The following is an 18,867-nucleotide window of genomic DNA, read 5'->3' on the forward strand; positions in this document are numbered from 1 at the left end:
CAGGAGCATAAAAATTGCCTCTGTGAGGCTTTCATGTTATATATATATATATATATATATATATATATATATATATATATATATATATATATATATATATATATATACGCTAACTTTGGCGCCTACACTTGCACGCAGGGTTGGCAATGGGTCCTACCTGCACAAGTACTCTGCCGCGTATAAAAATTTACAGAAAACCTAAACAAAAGGATCTAAATCAAATCTCCGGTTTCCTTATGCTAATCTACCTTACCCCCCTTGCGAGTCAGCGCCTCCGACGTTCAGAGGTCGAACACAACAGCGTCCAAGGGGATCAGATAACGGGAGTCCCGCGTGCATAAACTGTGAGAGGGGACAGTGCACATGATGTGCCGTGACAGAAACCAAACTACACGGAAAATAATTGAAGGCACGGAAGTAATGAGATCCGTAGACCAGTACGTCAGTGTTCCTCCTTGTCTCTTTCGCCTAAGAACTGTATTGTCTGTCGGCTGGTGGCTGCTACAAAAAGTTTATATTTTGCCTATTAGTAAGGTAGGACCACTTTTACTTTTGTTTGTGTTCTTTGTTTCTTGATTGCAGTGACCGTATGTGTGTTTACTTGTGGTAGAAATTCCAATTCGAGATGCTTACGCTGCAGTTACACCAGGCTGGTAGAGATTAAGTTAATCAACTGTGAATCTTTAACACACTTATAGGTCCCCCTGCCGCGAAATAAACGTTGATTAAACGCGAGAAAACTCCGCGAGAAACGGGACGTAGACTTGGGAGGCACAAACACAGAGCTGTGTTTGTGTCTTCTAAGTCTACGTCCCCTTTTTTGCACTGTTTCCTAGCGTTTAAACATGAACGTAACAGCCCCTTTTCTCCGTATTCAGATAAAAAATTAAGTTGTTAGTAATGTCTTGTGTCGTCGTCATTTCGTTATTGTCCCTGTTAGTGGCATGTTTTACGAACTCGTCCCTTGAGTGTTTAGTTCATAGCAGGTGTCTTCCTAGCACATTGAGTTCCGTCGCATTTATCTGAGCAAGCGCGAAGAATGGAGAAAAAAAAGAAGGCAGACGACAGGACCATTGTCTGCGTCTTTTTTTGTTCGTTTTTTTCCCCCTAGTTTTTGCAACACCCTTTCTGTCCTTTTTCGCAAACATGTGCAAGAGTAAAGCACCTCAAAACGATTTTTCACCTTAGTCGGCACGCCACCAAGCAAGGAGGAAGGTTGTAGAAAGACCCCCTCACGCCAACCGGGTGCGCTGAAACCTGCGAGACTGCTGCTGGCTGAGGGGTTACCCGCAGCAGGTCACATGGACATCTACGTAACCAGCTGGAGGCCCCATGCTGGGAGGAGTCCAGTGGGCGGCGCGCGGCAGCGGTATCTTCTAAGATTCGCCAAACCCTCCCAATACACCTGGTTCTTCAAAACGTTGCCAATACTTCGATAGAGCGCTTTGACGCACCAGTGCCAGAGAGTGCGGACGTAAACAAGAAAACAGCCAGGCTGACCTTCATTTTGACGATGTCTCCAATCATGCCGGAGTCAACGTTCACTATGACGACCCTGGACGCGCCGTCACCGATGATGAACGCCCTGCTGTACACCCGGAAGTGGATGCCGGACGAGGACTGGCCGGTCTTGGCGTAGCCCAGCTTCACCATGCGAAAAGAGAAGAAGGTTCTGTTAGAAGAGGGGCACCACAATTCACCCCCCCCCCCCCCGCCCTTCGTATGCAATAAACTCCGTAACCATTGACAGTAACACTGGAGTCACTTGTCTGCACGATCTTCACAAAACACAACTTCCAGTAGTATCGCATCTTCACAATTTGCATCGGCGCAGCAAAGTTGGGGCAAGTACCGATGTCGTGTATATGGCGTGTACGTAACTGCGGCTCCCGTCGACGGCAATGTGAGTAGCAAGTGGCAAGGTTTCAGAAGTGTGCCTAAGGTTAGCACCCTTTTCTTTTGCGTCTATCTTGAATGGAACATTATTCGCTACTTGGAGAGTTATTAGGCAACAGGGGTCAGAAAGGACGTTTTTCCACATTTAAGGCCACGCACATGTCTGGCTAGAATAACTGACAGAACTAGTGAATAAAAAGTATGTTGAATTGAGCTCTCCTTCCTAAATGGAATTTGATTTAAACAAGCCCGTAAACACCAATTTTCGTCCCTTTTTCTGACTGATTCCTAGTTGCTCTCTCACCTTTAATTTATAGTTGTAGTGACAATGGTTTTTAAACAAAACCTTACACGTGAAAATGAGAAATACGGCGTATATGTGAAACCGCATTGTCAGCGGAGTAATTAACTGTATCTTATTGCGTCATTTGACCCGCCGTAAGTAAATCAGTGCAGTTTTAGGAGTCGCAGGGACACAACTAAAGACTGCCCTGATTGTCGGCTCTGACAAAAAAAAAAAAAAAGAGGAAAAGTAGGCAACTTCGGATTATTTTTTTACACAAATACAATCATCACTATTTATTTGAAATTATGAGGGTGATTAAGCATTAACCAGAACGTGCAAAAAATTAGCGGAGGGTATGGTGACGCGAGTTTCCGCTTCAGCTGTACCTGCATCTATACGCGAAGAACGAATGCGACCGCGGATGGTTCTCGGGGGTTCAACCTGCTGTGCTTGCATTCGCAAGAGCAAAGGATGACGGTCCAGTTGGTGTGACAGACTAAAAAGAAAGGGATCAATAGGAGCAAGAAACAGGGCCGAGAAAGGCACACAAAATTCATGAACGAGCCCCACTTGGAATTTATTCATTGCGGTTTATTCGGAAAACCCGCTTACAGCAGCACAACAGAATGTCGCAGCTCCCCATCACACCACCACGCGGAAACTTGCACACACCCACACACACACGTGCGCAACGGCTGGCGCTGCCAATCCGGCATTTCCGCTCCTGTGATCATTCAATAAACACTCATTGCCATGTGGGTTGGGTTTATGGGTCATATTCCAGTTTCCACACCCTTGTAATTACACGGGAGTGAAATGTGTGTCTAAGCGGTCTGACGGAGGACTCGCATTGTTGGACTACCACTTGTATTTATTTATACAGCACCGCCGGTGCCAGTGGTCACGTGACCTGCGTGATGACGTCATTCTCATCATTTGCACATATATATGCGCATAGTTTCACGCACAGCTTTTTTTTATTTCTTTTTTTAATGCCACCTACGCGCCTAAGCAACCCCTGGGCTGTGAGGCGCGCCGTAATGGAGAGCTGCGGCTTAATTTAAGCTACCCGGATATCTTTGTCCGTTTTTGCCTCCATCAGAAAACTAGCGGCCAGGTCGGATGCCACCCTTTTTATGAGCGTTGCGCAAGGTTTGTCATAAAGGGAAGGCAACGCCAGCAGACCAGTTGGAGCTGGCATGCCTTATGTGGCGCAACAGCTGCTGACTCACAAAAGACGCGGAAGAACTCATGGAAGAGCTCGTTATATGCGCTCAGAACAAAAAGCCAGGAGAGCGACTGAGCACGCTTGTTTAAAAAAAAAGGCTTGCCATAAATCACCCGCGCTGTACGTAGAGTCTTAACAATATAATTATGCGTGCCTGTTTTGCTACAACGCACCTGGATGATCAATCGCCACGTCCAAGAAAGCAAACTGGGCGAATAGCAAGGCTGGGTGGACGGTTTTACTGAAAAATGTCATTTGCGCTGTGATAAAACGCAGTGCGAAACGTCACGCTTGTAGTGCGTAATGCCACAGCGCGGATAACATTTTCCCATTTTATACTTGACCTTGTCACTGGCCTACTTTGCCCCTTCAGTAGTAAATTTCTCATTCAGTTATGTTGTGGTGGAACAGGTTAACGTGTGTTTTGAATAATGGGATCCCCATTAACCTCAATCCGCAGAGGGAAGTTTATATCTGGGTCAGTTTAAACAGTTTCGTTCGCTCTTACTATGGACGATGAATCATCAAACTGGAACTCAAAGTTCCTGCTGAGTATTACTTGTATAAGGGAGTATTTCGTGGTTAACCACAAGTTCTTAGAGTATTAATTCAACTAATATATTCTAGTGGGAACCTGCATTTCTACGTTTTGTCCTACAAGCCTAGTAGTCCTTCTCGTAAACCCGCAAGGCTTCTTGCGTTACAGCACTGTCGCCAACACCATCGTTACCTGTAATGGGGCTGATACACACTGACTCCCGGACTCCCCGCGGACTGTGCGAGACGGAATCCAATAGTCATTTTTTTCCACGTATCCCCACTGATCTTATTGTCAGAGGGCAGTCCTGGGATTATCCACGGACTATCCAGGACCGGTCAACTGATGCGGCCAGTCGTAGCGCAACAAAACACAACCCAATAACGGCGAAGGAGGATACGAAAAAAATTCCCCAGGGCCCTTAAGTCTGCTTACGGGCTTTGAAGGCGACATCGTTACAGCTTCAATAGAGTTTGCGTCTCTTTCTTCGCTTTCGTTTCTTCCCTTTTTGGCGCGAATTACTTAAACACGCAGACCGGCGAAACTTCACGCCCCAGCTTCCTCACCAGAGGTCTCCGTGGATAGCGCGCGCGTGTTCTACTCACGTGTCGTCCCATTCACCTGTCCCACGATATGACGTTAGCGCCGCAAGCACTAGGCTGGACTCCTGTCCCCCCATTGAAAACGTGCTGATGCAGCGCGGCGGTAACTCGCCCGGTTCCTACTCTAGAAGCCTGGGTTCGATTCCCGTACCAACTCCAATCTGCCCAATCTGATTTTCGAACTCATTTTATTTGCTTTTTAGCAATATGGCATACACCCTTTGGCACAAATTTCTCGCACAGTTGCTTTCGTGTCAGAAAGAAAACCATCGGTGGGACCTCTTGCATTCGTGTTCATAAGCGGAGTAGTCGCGTACCTAGGAGGGAGAGAAAAAAGCCCGGAAAGTCTGGGAGGCTAACTCTTCCACTGGGAGAACGTACTTCAGGGGATGAAAGGGAGGGCAGGCGAAATGGAGGATATAGGAGCGGAAACTCGCGCGTACTATAGTCCTTTTCTCGGGCACTATAGACGCCCCTGTGAACCTGTATCGTTAAGGAAACGGGCCTCAGTCGCTTTCTGTGATGTTTATGATACGGCCGATGCCCTAAGATTGCCTCCACTGTGAACGGCCGATCGTCCAATCCGTTGATCTCGGTGACAAGCACGCTTCCCTGCCGCGAATATTGGAGGCAACGGCAAAGCACGTGCTCTATCGCTTCAGCCCCACAGGCGTTGCGTGCCTAGATGGTGTCTGCACATATTCGCGCAAATTATGTTTGTTTCCTTTGTCGACAGCGCTCACCTTCGATCGGGATTCTTTCCTTTCGTCTTTCACTGCTTCCACGTGGATTTTTGCTCTTTCTCGTTCACTAGTTCAACTTTCTAGTTGGACTAGTCCAACTAGTGCAACTTTTTTGTTCATAATATGGGTCACGCGTCTTTGTATTTATACACAAGCCCCCACAGTCATCTCAAAGCTTCAGTAAAATTGACAGCTGGACTAGTTGGTTTTGATTCATCGTAAGTAGCGCATGAAACGGGACAGAGAAGACACACACGACGGCGCTAACTCGCAACTCAAACACAAATATATACTCAGAAAGAAAGAACACGTGCCCAGGTCAACCCCGAAAGTGCAGTCTGATAAACACAAAAGTCACAGGATTACGATTCGAAAAACACAAGGTTACACTGTACTTAGTGAACAACCAACCCGCAAAACACCTAAGTTAATGCGTTTGACAAGAACAGAAATTCCTTTTCATGAAGTGCCACCGACGCGTGGCTAACACACTTATCATCGTGCTTTCTTATATAAAAAGCTTCAATTACTTCGCGTGTCAATTGGTGATTGTGTCGTGACAACACGCTGGTGTTTTCAAAAAGTGGACAGCATTGCGCCCGGGCCTTATCTTTGTGGGTCGCGCAATGTCGAGTGATATGTGCAAGAGGGTTGTTCTTAAGCGACCTCCGGTGTTCCATCAGTCGAACATTGATGCACCTGCCTGACTGGCCGATATATACGTTGTCACATGATAATGGCAATGAGTACACAATTCCCGTGTTACACGGGACAAATGGCGAAGCATGCTTAACGTTGCGATATCTGTCAGACTTATGGCCAGACAACCTTCTTTCCACCATTTTACACAACTTACCAAGCTTATTCGGAGCAGAAAAAAGTACTCTAACCCCGTAACGCCCGGCAACATTCTTCAAACCATGTGATAAACGGTGAATATACGGAATCACAGCGGTTTTAATTTTTTCTGCCACAAGCCCATCTTTCCGAGATTGCGCTGCCGCACCCACTACTGGGCAGTCTTGTGCATTATGTGTTCCGGAAAACCAGAGGCGTCCAGCCATACATCTGCGAAACCACTTCTAAATTTTAGTTCGGGGCACTCCAAATTAGTGAAAAGTGGAATAGCCTTTTCTGTGTTAAGGTCTGCGGTATTTAAGTCCTGTTTGCATAAAACTGGAAATAGTTTCCAGGCGCAAATTACCAGGCTGGACGCCTCTGGTTTTCCGGAACACAATGCACAAGACTGCCCAGAAGTTAATTAAAGTAGTGGGTGCGGCAGCGCAATCTCGGAAAGATGGGCTTGTGGCAGAAAAAATGAAAACCACTGTGATTCCGTATATTCACCGTTTATCACATGGTTTGAAGAATGTTGCCGGGCGTTACGGGGTTAGAGTACTTTTTTCTGCTCCGAATAAACTTGGTAAGTTGTGTAAAATGGTGGAAAGAAGGTTGTCTGGCCATTAGTCTGACAGATATTGCAACGTTAAGCATGCTTCGCCATTTGTCCCGTGCAACACAGGAATTGTGTACTCATTGCCATTATCATGTGACAACGTATATATCGGCCAATCAGGCAGGTGCATCAATGTTCGACTGATGGAACACCGGAGGTCGCTTAAGAACAACCTTCTTGCACATGTCACTCGACATTGCGCGACCCACAAAGATAAGGCCCAGGCGCAATGCTGTCCACTTTTTGAAAACACCAGCGTGTTGTCGCGACACAATCACCAATTGACACGCGAAGTAATTGAAGCTTTTTATATAAGAAAGCACGATGATAAGTGTGTTAGCCACGTGTCGGTGGCACTTCATGAAAAGGAATTTCTGTTCTTGTCAAACGCATTAACTTAGGTGTTTTGCGGGTTGGTTGTTTACTATGTACAGTGTAACCTTGTGTTTTTCGAATCGTAATCCTGTGACTTGTGTTTATCAGACTGCACTTTCGGGGTTGACCTGGGCACGTGTTCTTTCTTTGTGAGTATATATTTGTGTTTACGCCTAATAAAATCAGTTGCGGTTTAGCGCCGTCGTTTGTGTCTTCTCTTCTGTGTCCCGTTTCATGCACTACTTACGATGAATCTCAGAGCTTATGGATGATGATGATGATGAACGCATTTTATGCTTTAATTTTACTTTGACCAAAACAAAGCAAACGCAGTAAATTTTCGAGTGCAATTGAGCGCAATCTTTTACAGTAGACGACCGTTTTTTCGGACTTCAAAATATTGGACTTGCTGGATATTCCGGACTTTCCCGAGGAACCGAGGAACGGATATTTCGGACAAAATAAAAAAGTTCCATTTTTTGGACAAAATTTTTCGCGACGGAGCCACGGTGCGACTCCAGCACGTCGCCATTTTGAATCCTAACCACCTGCCCAGCTTCAGATTAGAGGGGAATTGGCTTGACTACCGCCGTGGTATCCTACTTTGATCTTTCGCGACATTTCCACAGTTTGCTGCAGTGGACAGCAACATAGTGTTGTGCGCGGAGCTAACGGACGACGAGAATCGTGCGCAAAGTGACCGCGCTGCCGGAAAGCGCCTCTAACTCCGACGAAGACACTACCGACCTCCCGCAACCGTCAACGAAAGACATAGCCAGCGCTTTGGTGATGGTGTCCAATGTTTACGAAGAAAACGTCACGCTTGCAGAGATGCAAACAGACGTTTTCACACCAAGGAGGAATTTAAGGCAAAGAACCATTCGCGACTTTTCCAGTCCTGTTTAAATGAAATAAAGTTCGTTTCTGCGAATCGGGGATTTTTCTGACTGCTTTTTTATTCGGGCTATTTTTCGTTTCCCTCCAGATCCGAAAAATCGGCCGGCTGCTGTACTTCTTTATAGTGTGATCTTCACGTAGATACGATGTGCAATTCGTGCTCTTGTCCTCATTGCTGGGAACGGGGAAGACAAAAAGAAACAATTTAATGTAACAGGCGATGCATGTTTTCTGTTGTCATGCATATGACCTTGTTATTTGCCGAATGCACAAATCCTTCAATCAACCAAACAGGGGTGGACTGCTAAAGGTTACGGATCTCCTGCATTCAGCGTCTGTAGCACATTCGCGATCTAAATAAATGATGGCTATTACTATTTCTTGTTTTCATTGTTTTGACGGTGCCTACAATAAAGTAATACGGCTTAGCTGTCTTCCAGGAAGGTATTGCGGAGCTGCACTCGCATGTCCCGACCAGGCACGAACTTTTATTCCGCGGTCATGTTGTAGCGGTGTTTTCTGCATGCGCACCCAGAAACTTTTTACAGAGGTTAGTAACATACGTATGGTTGCTCAACAAAAACTAGATTCTCGTATTATACAACTCATGGCTGCTCCCCCGCGTATCCCCTTGATCAAACAGTTCGCATCGACTCTCACAGCCTCAATCTTTTAGGCCGTACAGAGACTTTACGACTGTACTGCCTGCGCGTATTCCCAGTGGGCGCGGAGCGTTTTCTCCAAGGGAAGCGGTGCAGCTCTCCTCTGGTGCACAATGAGCTATCAACGTTTGGGCGGCAGCGAAGACGGCAGCGAAGGGACCATGGTAGGCTCACGGAATTTTCAAATGAGAAAAAAGAAACTGAAGTGCATGATTAATGTCTGAAAACGAAGGACAAGCCAATGTTCTTCGCGCTCATTTTTTAAAAAGTTATGAGCCTGCACTTCTACACAAATTGCAACAGAAATCAAAATGGAGTGTTAGATGTGCGCGTTTTGAAACAAAAGCGATTCATGCCCGTACAAACCCCCTTCATCGATCTATGCTCTTATTTATCCCTGCAGCTAATCGGTAGCCCCCAGTTCCTCTCGCATAGCTTCTTTAAAGCTCACAGTGACCAAGAAAATAACAAAGCGAACGTTTGAGAGATCGCCTTCCACACATATTACTATGAACGTCTACTGATGCCTAAATCTCCAGGTTTAAATAAAACGACCAAAGAAGTGCTCATTTTCTTGTGCAGCTGCGTCATCCTCCTTCATTAAGACAAAAAACATAATCGGCGATGTTTTCCGCAATTTCATGCACTCCTTTCAAAGTCCAAATTTGGGTTTTGCGCGCTGGAGCTGCACCTGTGCCATTCGGTTCTGCGAAGCAGTTTAGGCCAACCGCCTGGAAATAAACATGCGCCCTCACTGAATCAGGGAGAGTAGCGGATGTCGTAAATTGCTGACAAGGGATCCTCGGAAAACAGCCGATGAAACTCCCCTCCGCGCGGTCACGATCTAATCAGCCCAGTCACTAGATCGACCTTGTCCGTCGTTCGAGCTAAAGCCACGTAACTATAGTTGTCGATATCGAGTCGATAAACGCCCCATCAGCTGTATTACGACACAAAGCAACAATTTCTTCCCATCTCGCCCCCTGAGTGCAGGAGCCCCTGCGCTGGAGATGCCGCTTTATGAATGCTTGCTGGCATGAACTGCCACTAGCAGTGAGCAACCCATCTTGAGGATTCCGTGCATGCGTGCATGCGTGCGTGTGCGCGTGCGCAGACGTTTTCGGCGCAGATGTTAAAGATGACATTCGTTGCTTGTTTCTCCGTTGTGTAACGGGACTCATATGCCCACTGCGACGTGATTCCATTGCCAAATACTAGGGCATCGGGCAGTGGGCAGCCTACAGTGCGTCACGGTTTGTAGCATTTACTCACCTCGTAACAGCTATTTTGAAACGGCAAGAACTAAAAAATAACATGATGTTGCGGGTGGACTGGATGGACCAGAGATCTGGCCTTTTCGCTAAATGATAGGAACAATGGCACACGCGCTTTCATAGCTTCTATACACTTGCATAGCTGCGCTGCCGCGGCAGCGAAGGAATACTGGTGTCGTTCTGTATACGTGTGTGTCTTTCGAGCACCGTACACTGGTGCCTCGAACACAGGTTTCAAAATTCTCCGGCAGCTTGCCTCGTTTGCGACCTTTAGGTGGTGGCCGTTCCCATACACGGTGAATGTAAGCATAGCAAGTTACTGAGCCATTTCAAAATCTGAAAATGTGCTTCTGCGACAAAGGCTACCCAACTAGAGTGCAGCCGTTTGCTCGTTTGCTCACTGTTACGTCGGAACGGTTCCTTTTTGCATTTTGTGTCCTCGACGAAGTTCTGGGTCAAAGCTACCTGCGGGTTCTTTTGGCGACGACAGTCTTCCTTGGCCTACTCAAACGCGAAAATGTTGGTCTGTCTGTCTGTCCCTCCATTCAGCCGCCCGGCAAAAAGCTAAGGGAATCCTTGAACGAGACGTTTATGTAAGCAAAACATTTCTAAACTGCTAAGTCTGGTGGCAATGTCCATAGTTGTCAGCATTGTTCAGCAAAAAGAAAACATTAGGCCTATTTGGGGCAAGACATCAATACACAACTGATGGGTGAGGTGTTCTTTTAATTGAATATACATGGAATATACAAAGAAAAACCCCTTAACCCTTTCAGACGCTATGTATACAACTGTGTACAATTCAACCTTGCGTTTTTTTTTTTGCAAAAAGAAAATACCAAAACTGAACGTTTTCGCTAGTTTAGCATAATTTTGTATCCTTCGTCTAACAATGAAGATTTTGAACGTTACTTCGACCGTAAAGAAGCAAAATGGCGACGGACGCGACGACTTCAGCGGCTCTTTTTCAACTCTTTCTCCTCGTTTTCTCAAGACTTGCGGCCATAAAAACTATAAAAACAATGCATATCACACAAATATATACGTATGTGGAAATATTCAGCGCTATTTGACGCTCCTGACCTCTGTGATGCTATGTACACAATTCTGTACATGACTGTATAAAAAAAACTAAGATTGTGTTGGGGTCAGTAACCAGCCAATTCATCTTGTTTAATGAGATACACTGCATAGAAACAACAAAAAGAAATTTGTAGGGGGAGATAGCGAGCGGCGTCTGAAAGGGTTAAAAATGTTTTGACTCAAAAATACAAAAAGCGCCTGCCCGCGACACTGTAGCCCTCGTGGCGGCATTACAAGATGACCAACAGCAAGAAAAGGTTCTAGAAGATGGCGGGAGCAGTGTAACGCGGTAAAATTGAATTGACTTGAGCAAACCTCTGCCATGTTTATTGTGGGAGGAGTGAGACGGGTGTGGAAGAGCGTGTGAGGTGAGCGGGAAAGAAAAGAGAGGCATTTACGCGGCCTTGACGGGAGACGACTACGTATTGCCTTTCGACGACATTTGCACCAAAGTGAGCAGACAAGCGGCCAGTTTTTTTTTTAACCTAATCAATGCACTCACGCTGTTTTCAGACCTGCTGTAGATAAGTCAACGTTACAATAGGCGCGTAGGCAAAACGACATCAGCCTCCAACTTGATAAAATTTGAAAAGAAATTCGCAGGGAAAGCTGTTAAAAATGATTTTTTATGACGATAAGGCACCGGTTCATTGTTCGACGAAGTGTGAAGCGTATCAGCTGTTCAGGTGGCAACTCCCCCTCGGAAGGCTTGTTGACGACCCAAAGGAGGCGGCAAGCACAGCGCACTCGGGCTGGCCGGGGCTGAGAACAATGGTCGGAGGGACTGAGAACAATTAAATCTGCGGATACCAGGCAAAAAGTAAAATTTCCAGACAGTGGCCTATTGAACGATTCCAATACATATTTTGCTTTCAACAGTCGTTCCCGCAATCGCAGTGCGGAGCAAGTGCACGCAGAGATAACGCATTTAATTACTCTAGGCGACCACCAACTCAGCTAAAAAGAGGGAATATTCACCTCAACCATCCGTAACCCTTACCTTTAAGGCAAATTTCATATCGTTGTAGTCGCACTACGTCTAGCATGATAACCATATTGCCTCAATCTCCTGACAACATCGCCTCATAATATAAGCTTCGTTATCGTAATTTCGTACCATTGTCGAATCATAACCGCATCACTACAGCAATATCATGGCATCATCGCATGCCGTTTTTTCCCAATGCCACTGCAGCACTCACACGGCTGCGTTGTATTTACGGGTTATCGTTTGATATAATCGCCTATCACTTTTTTTTTATTCTGTTCTTCACGCGCATTAAAGAGTTCTGCCACAGACAGAAGTTATTCCATGCTGTAACGCTGTTTCCTAAAATAGATACCAAAAACGACGATTTCACTTCTGTTACGATCGCCCGGATGGCAGACATTTCCAGGAGAAAGAATTGCCGCGTATCTGCTCGTATGATGTCGTCGAAAAACGAGTCTTCTGCCACTACAGCTACGCGTCTGCTTCTCCTCCATACCTCCTCCCACCTTCGACGTTCCCCTCCCGTCTGTCCTCCAATGATGTATGCAATGCAGGTTGCAAATTGAAAATTCAATTCAAAATTGAATTGATCGTGCTTTTCCAACAGATGACGCGCAAGCGTCATCTGTTGGAACAGCGCGTTTCTAGTTATCTTTGTTTTTGGTTCTGCTCGTAACAGTATGATCCGAATTTGTTTACCGTTTTCGTTTACCTCACCTTTCTTCAGCACCGTTTTTTAACCCGAAGGTTTCTTGTTCCAATGAAACCATACAAACCAATCCAACGTGCAATAATTAAAATAACGCTGGCCCTCTTGGTTATGTACTTACATTTTGCCCCAAGTATGTCTGATGTTTCCTTCACAGTGAATAATATGGGCATATGTGAACCACGCCAGGAGTTTTTATAGTTTGGAACTGTCCTGCCTCTCCATACTACTCGTTCAATCATGCTATCAACTTTTGGACGGGCGGCTCAACCGAGTGGGTGAGTGAGTGAGTGACAGAACAGAACAGAACAGAACAGAACAGAACAGAACAGAACAGAACAGAACAGACAGACAAAAATTTTCGCGCTTAGGTAACCCAAGATGGATCGACACTCGTCTTGTCAAAGTTCAAGAAACTCTAGAGCGGCGATTGTTAAATAGCGCGTGAGCATTCTTTCCAGAGACTCATCTCCGCACGTGCACATCTACGCACGTTGCCTTGCAGGTTCTGGGTCATAGGGCTTTATTAAATCTCGAGTCATGCGTTACGTACGAACGAACGGACGGACACATTTCTGGGGAGGGTTGGGAGGGTGTCGCCAAAAAAATGCTAACGCATTAAATATGCAACCTGGACGACCTTTCCTCCCCATGTTCAACTAATAGAAAACACGAGCTGAAACAAATGTCACTTCGTGTACAGCGGTATAGACTCATCAGTGAGAGCACGCACACAAACGTGCAATTGGAAGACTGCATACCGTTCTTGACAGGGGTCAGTCGCCGTCTGTAACCTGGAGCTCTGTTTTGCATCTACCTGCTACCCGCACGTGGCTGGCTTTGCTGCTTGCTTCTCTTCGTTCGGCCCGCTAAAGCCAGCTTATATCTTCAGTGTGCGTCCCGTGTTTTTCAATCGCCCGACGCAGGCGCCAGCTAAAGCAGCTGGCGGAGATTTTCTGCTCTGCGTGCCACTGCCTTCGATCTGCCACGCCGGCGGACAGGTGTCGCGCAACGTCCAAAAGCATCGTCTAATCCAAGTCGAGCCAGGCGCCAGAATGGAGGGGCAGCGAAGCAGCCACGGCCCGTCCGTCCGCACGCGGGTCCCGGTGATCAGAGGCCACCGGGGTCAGAACCCGCATTTGGAAAGCGAGCGGGCTAGGCAGAACGCTTCCGGCGTCGGGAGCGTAATTGCGCCCCCACCTGAATGCGATGGCCGAGCGCGATAGAACCCCGTTCTCATTCCTTCTCCAGGTCTGCAGTTCCGCGCCCGGAGGCCGCCTCTGGGCGCCACTTCCTATCTCGAGGAAGTGTCCTTTGTAAAAGTGCCTTCGCTTCCGGATGCATGCCCTGTCCGCTTCCCGCTCCGAGGTGGCTCCGGCCCTGACTGCAACAATCACGGCCGCCCGAGACACTTTTTCTCGGCTGGTATAGATACATGCCGGCTGCGCTCGGCCGCTGCCTGTGTACACGCGCGCAATGGTGGCACGGGGTCAGCCGGCCCGCGGCGCCACGGGGGTCGTCGCTGTCCGGCACCTCGGGCCGATCATCAGCTGGTGCGCTCGACTGATCGTTCCCGACGCGGAAGCGCCTCCGACATTCGCAGACCCTGAACACCTACGTATACTTGAAGCGGAAGAAATCTCTCACTGGTTCACACCGCGCACCATGCAAGGACTGTCAAGGTGAAGGCTGTGATTCTCATCAAGTCAAGTTTAAGTGTTTTCATGTTCGTAAACTTTTATTGTATGTGCCGCGAACCCTTTTATTCAGACCAAACGACAAAATAGGATGTACACCGGAAACATAACGAAACGTCCTCGCTTCAAAGCGCTGGACCGCTACATGGCAAGCATGTCAGCCATATGTTCGAAAAGTGACCTGACGAAATCTGTTAGATCACATCAGGCGTACAAATTTCTCCCTTTTTTTATGGGGTTAGGGGCGAGGGGGAGTGGAGTGGGGCGTGTTCCCCCTTTTCATCTCCCTATTCGCCATTAATATATATATATATATATATATATATATATATATATATATATATATATATAAGGTTAGTAGAGACAGAGACAAACGAGAAAGACTTAGAAAATAAAAATAAGTTTACTGACGTTTCAGGGAGAGGACTCCCTTTCTTCAGAGTACAAAATAAGTTCGTTTCAGAGCTATATATACAGAAAATGTAGCAAGCGCGAGGGCAAGGTAAGAGGAGGGAGAGTTTGTACAAATGGATTCATGGTTGGTGGGTAGCAAAAGAATGAAGGGAGAGCGGGAAAATTAATTACAACAAGGATAATAAGAACACACAGTCACGCGGTACGAACTTGGAAAAAAAGAGAGAGAGAAGAACCAAACACAGAGAAAAAAATAATACATAATTAAAAAATAAAAATAATAATAAATAACAAGGTAATTTGCCACGGGGGAGGAAAATTACCTTGTTATTTATTATTATTTTTATTTTTTAATTATGTATTATTTTTTTCTCTGTGTTTGGTTCTTCTCTCTCTCTTTTTTTCCAAGTTCGTACCGCGTGACTGTGTGTTCTTATTATCCTTGTTGTAATTAATTTTCCCGCTCTCCCTTCATTCTTTTGCTACCCACCAACCATGAATCCATTTGTACAAACTCTCCCTCCTCTTACCTTGCCCTCGCGCTTGCTACATTTTCTGTATATATAGCTCTGAAACGAACTTATTTTGTACTCTGGAGAAAGGGAGTCCTCTCCCTGAAACGTCAGTAAACTTATTTTTATTTTCTAAGTCTTTCTCGTTTGTCTCTGTCTCTACTAACCTTATTTTTTTCGCGCTCTGTGTGAGTTTTTATCTTTTCAGTCTATATATATATATATATATATATATATTGTAACAGAGATAGTGACCGTTAGAAGGCGCGCCAGTGTGGCCAAAGGGGTGTGTGCTCAACTGAGACCGAAGCTGACTATCAGGTAGCGTCAATCCCCCAACTGGGTCTATGTGCAAGGCTCAGTCATCGGAGCAGCCCCATCGAGAACGATCTTGACCTGCGCGTGGACTCCCGAGCTAGCTTGGCCTCTGGCACAACCAGCCCCCGTTACCACGCTCTAGCCGTTTGCTAATAAATTCCATTATAATATATATATATATATATATATATATATATATCTATATATATATATATATATATATATATATATATATATATAGCAAAAAAAGAAAGACACACGTCGAAAAAAGAAAAGGTTTAACGTTTCGGCCGAGGGACCGGCCTTCGTCAGGATCGTCAGGTCCCTCGGCCGAAACGTTAAACCTTTTCTTTTTTCGACGTGTGTCTTTCTTTTTTTTGCTACGACTTGCCGGTGTCCAAGAAATATTTTCCTGCAATATATATATATATATATATATATATATATATATATATATATATATATATATATATATATATATATATATATATATATATATATATATATATATATATAAGGTTAGTAGAGACAGACACACGAGAAAGACGTAGAAAATAGAAATAAGTAAACCTATTTCTATTTTCTACGTCATTCTGGTGTGTCTCTGTCTCTACTAACCTTATTTTTTCGCGCTCTGTGTGAGTTTTTGTCTTTGCAGACTATATATATATATATATAAATATATATATATATATATATAAGGAGAACCCGAGAAGATGCTCGATTTAAGAATTAAGAATAACGGCCTTGAGAGCCCTGTTTCGATACGAAGAATGTCTTTCGCCCTTAAAAATGTAAGAAGGCCTGCCCGGAGCGCCGTGCACTAAGCAAGCAGTATTGGGCGCAGCAACTTGAGTTGCATTGCGTTGCTTGCTTGAACTTCGTGTGTTAAGACGAATTCCTTGACTTGGCTGGAGCGGAAGCTGTCGGTTGAAATTGGTGTTCGACGCATCGTAGCCAAACGTGGACTATGAGGCGCGCCATATTGATTGTCTAGGCTATCATTCAAAGCACCTGCAGTGCTCTATAACGTGCACCAAACGTTCTTGCACGATTACGGTTTCGTTTTTCACCTCCATCAGAAAAATATCTGCTACACCAGGATGCATACCTAGAACGTCGTACTCAGCAGCACACGCTCTTCGAGGTAAGAGCTCAGCAAATTGATGGAGGATATACACGATGTAGGGGTGCCACAATCCTTAAGAAAACAAAAATAGCGGCCGACAGTGACACATTATTGACAAGTCGTATTCGACTCCCCAAGGCGTGGCAGTATTTATGTCGAAGAGAAATAGGAGAATGTTCATAACCATGGAATTTTGTGGGAATATACAAAAAAAGCCCAAGTGGTTCGAATGAATTTGGAGCCTCCCCCCTATACGGTGCACCTCACAGTTCTTGACTCCTTGTGGTGCGTTCAACGGCAAATACAAATTTTGCTTGGAAGGAAGAGCTTTCATAATAGCCGTGAACTGGCGCAAGTACTTTACAGGCTCGTACTCTAAATGATTACCAAAGTACAACAGGGCGCCGCGTGTGATAATAATAATCTAAGAGAAATATTGCATGGCGCACAGTGCCCTCACAGACTGTGTAAGCAGCGCCAAAGGCTAGGAAGATGGCCGATTCTGTTAATGGATAAGACGCGCTCTAGTCCAACTGGAACAGCGTGCTAAAGTTAACCGAACTAAGCCCTAGCCAAGACTGTGAAGGGTGGGGCAAAGAAAGACAACGCCGCCACGACTACCTCGTCCGCTATCCCGGGCTGCATTAACGTAAGGGTGACCTACATTCCTTCCTGCTCTACTTCTCCACTACTTGCGGAACAACCGCGATCCACAACGCGGGCAGGGCTCTCAGGCAAGGCATCGGTGCCACAACGCAGTAGGAAGGGTTCAGTGCCTAAGCTTTTAACGCGTCGAAGAACGACTGCAGGCTGTCAGTGCCGAGTATACCGACGCAATGCTCCCGAAGATCGGCTCAGTCGCTCCCGGAGGTCGGCGGGACCACTTCACTGGGCCAGAATGTCGCCGCTACAGCCCCCTGCTTGATCTCTTGGTCGCTCAGCATGATGTCATTTTATTGATTCGGCTGGCTGCCGGTGGACCGAATCATGGCGCAAGTTATTTTACTCATGTAGCTCCGGCTGGCCACGCACATACAAGCGTGGCCAGGTACAGCCACGGCTTTCTTTCGTCGCTGTTACCTCCGTCGTGGTTCCCGATGCCGCACGAAAGAGGGCAGTCGAACGCGCGTGAAAAGCAAGGGCCGCAGAAGGCGCCCGAGAGAAAGCCGAGGAACGAGAGGGCAGGAAGCGCCCACCCCGGAGAGAAGCAGAGAGTGATTCGGAAGAACTTGCCCCAGATAAGTAGTTAGGCGAGCGCACTGCCGGCCGGCCGGCCACGGACAGAGATCCCCGTCGAGGAATCCGCAACAGAAGCGCGGGTGGGCCGCAGCCTCGGGAGGAAAACCCTCGACTGCTGGCCCTTGCGTAACACAAGGTTAATTAACGCGTTGCTCCTGCCGCGCGTACACAGCGGAACGAGGCCCTGCAACGAAGAATGTTGACAAGTTCCGCCCACCGATGTCGGGAAGGGACGCCGTCGGAGAGGACTCTCGTGACGGTGCCCATTTATACATGCGCGTATACAATTTGTGTGCATGCCTAAATGCACACTCGTTGCACTGGTCTTTGCAGACGAAGCAATCTGGGTCACGGCAGTGAGACGAATTTATTTCGGTATTTCATAAGCGGCGTGGACCCTGAGTGGTTCGGAAAATTGTCACAAAACCAGGAACACTGGTGCAAGCTACAGCTTACAGCTCTACTTTTGTAATAGCTGAGGGGAGGAAAGTGCACCCCAATTTTGCCTCAGTCAGCTGCAAAAGGGGGCCTCCTGCGTTCGCGCCACGTTTCCTTTTTGGAGGCGAAAGCGTTACAAGGCTCATTTCCGTGATTCCAGCGCGCTCTTCTGGCCGTGCCAGCAAGCCATGCCGGAAAATGACGCCATTTCACCAGTATTTATAATAAATAAAACGGTGGCCGGTACGGGAATTACTCCCATAAATGCGCAGTGACGAGCAAGTAACTTAAACACTTCTCTACGCCGTCACCACGTGAAACAGCATTTGAGGTATAGGAAAGGGTGCCAAGACAAACAATTTAAGACGCGCGCATCTAGT

General features: G+C 46.4%; 1 protein-coding gene across 1 annotated transcript in view; it reads right to left on the bottom strand.

Moving 5' to 3' along the window:
- Cdase (neutral ceramidase) overlaps positions 1 to 18,867 on the bottom strand; it is a 121,423-nt gene that overhangs the window by 67,641 nt on the left and 34,915 nt on the right. The window contains exon 2 of the mRNA XM_077684094.1: positions 1,501 to 1,644. Coding sequence (XP_077540220.1) covers positions 1,501 to 1,644 — 144 coding nt within the window. The remainder of the gene's footprint in view (positions 1 to 1,500; positions 1,645 to 18,867) is intronic.

The sequence above is a fragment of the Haemaphysalis longicornis genome, unplaced genomic scaffold (genome assembly GCF_048455015.1).
Source record: "Haemaphysalis longicornis isolate Haplotype H1 unplaced genomic scaffold, Haemaphysalis longicornis Haplotype H1 scaffold_1, whole genome shotgun sequence".
In the NCBI taxonomy this organism is placed as follows: Eukaryota; Metazoa; Arthropoda; class Arachnida; order Ixodida; family Ixodidae; genus Haemaphysalis; species Haemaphysalis longicornis.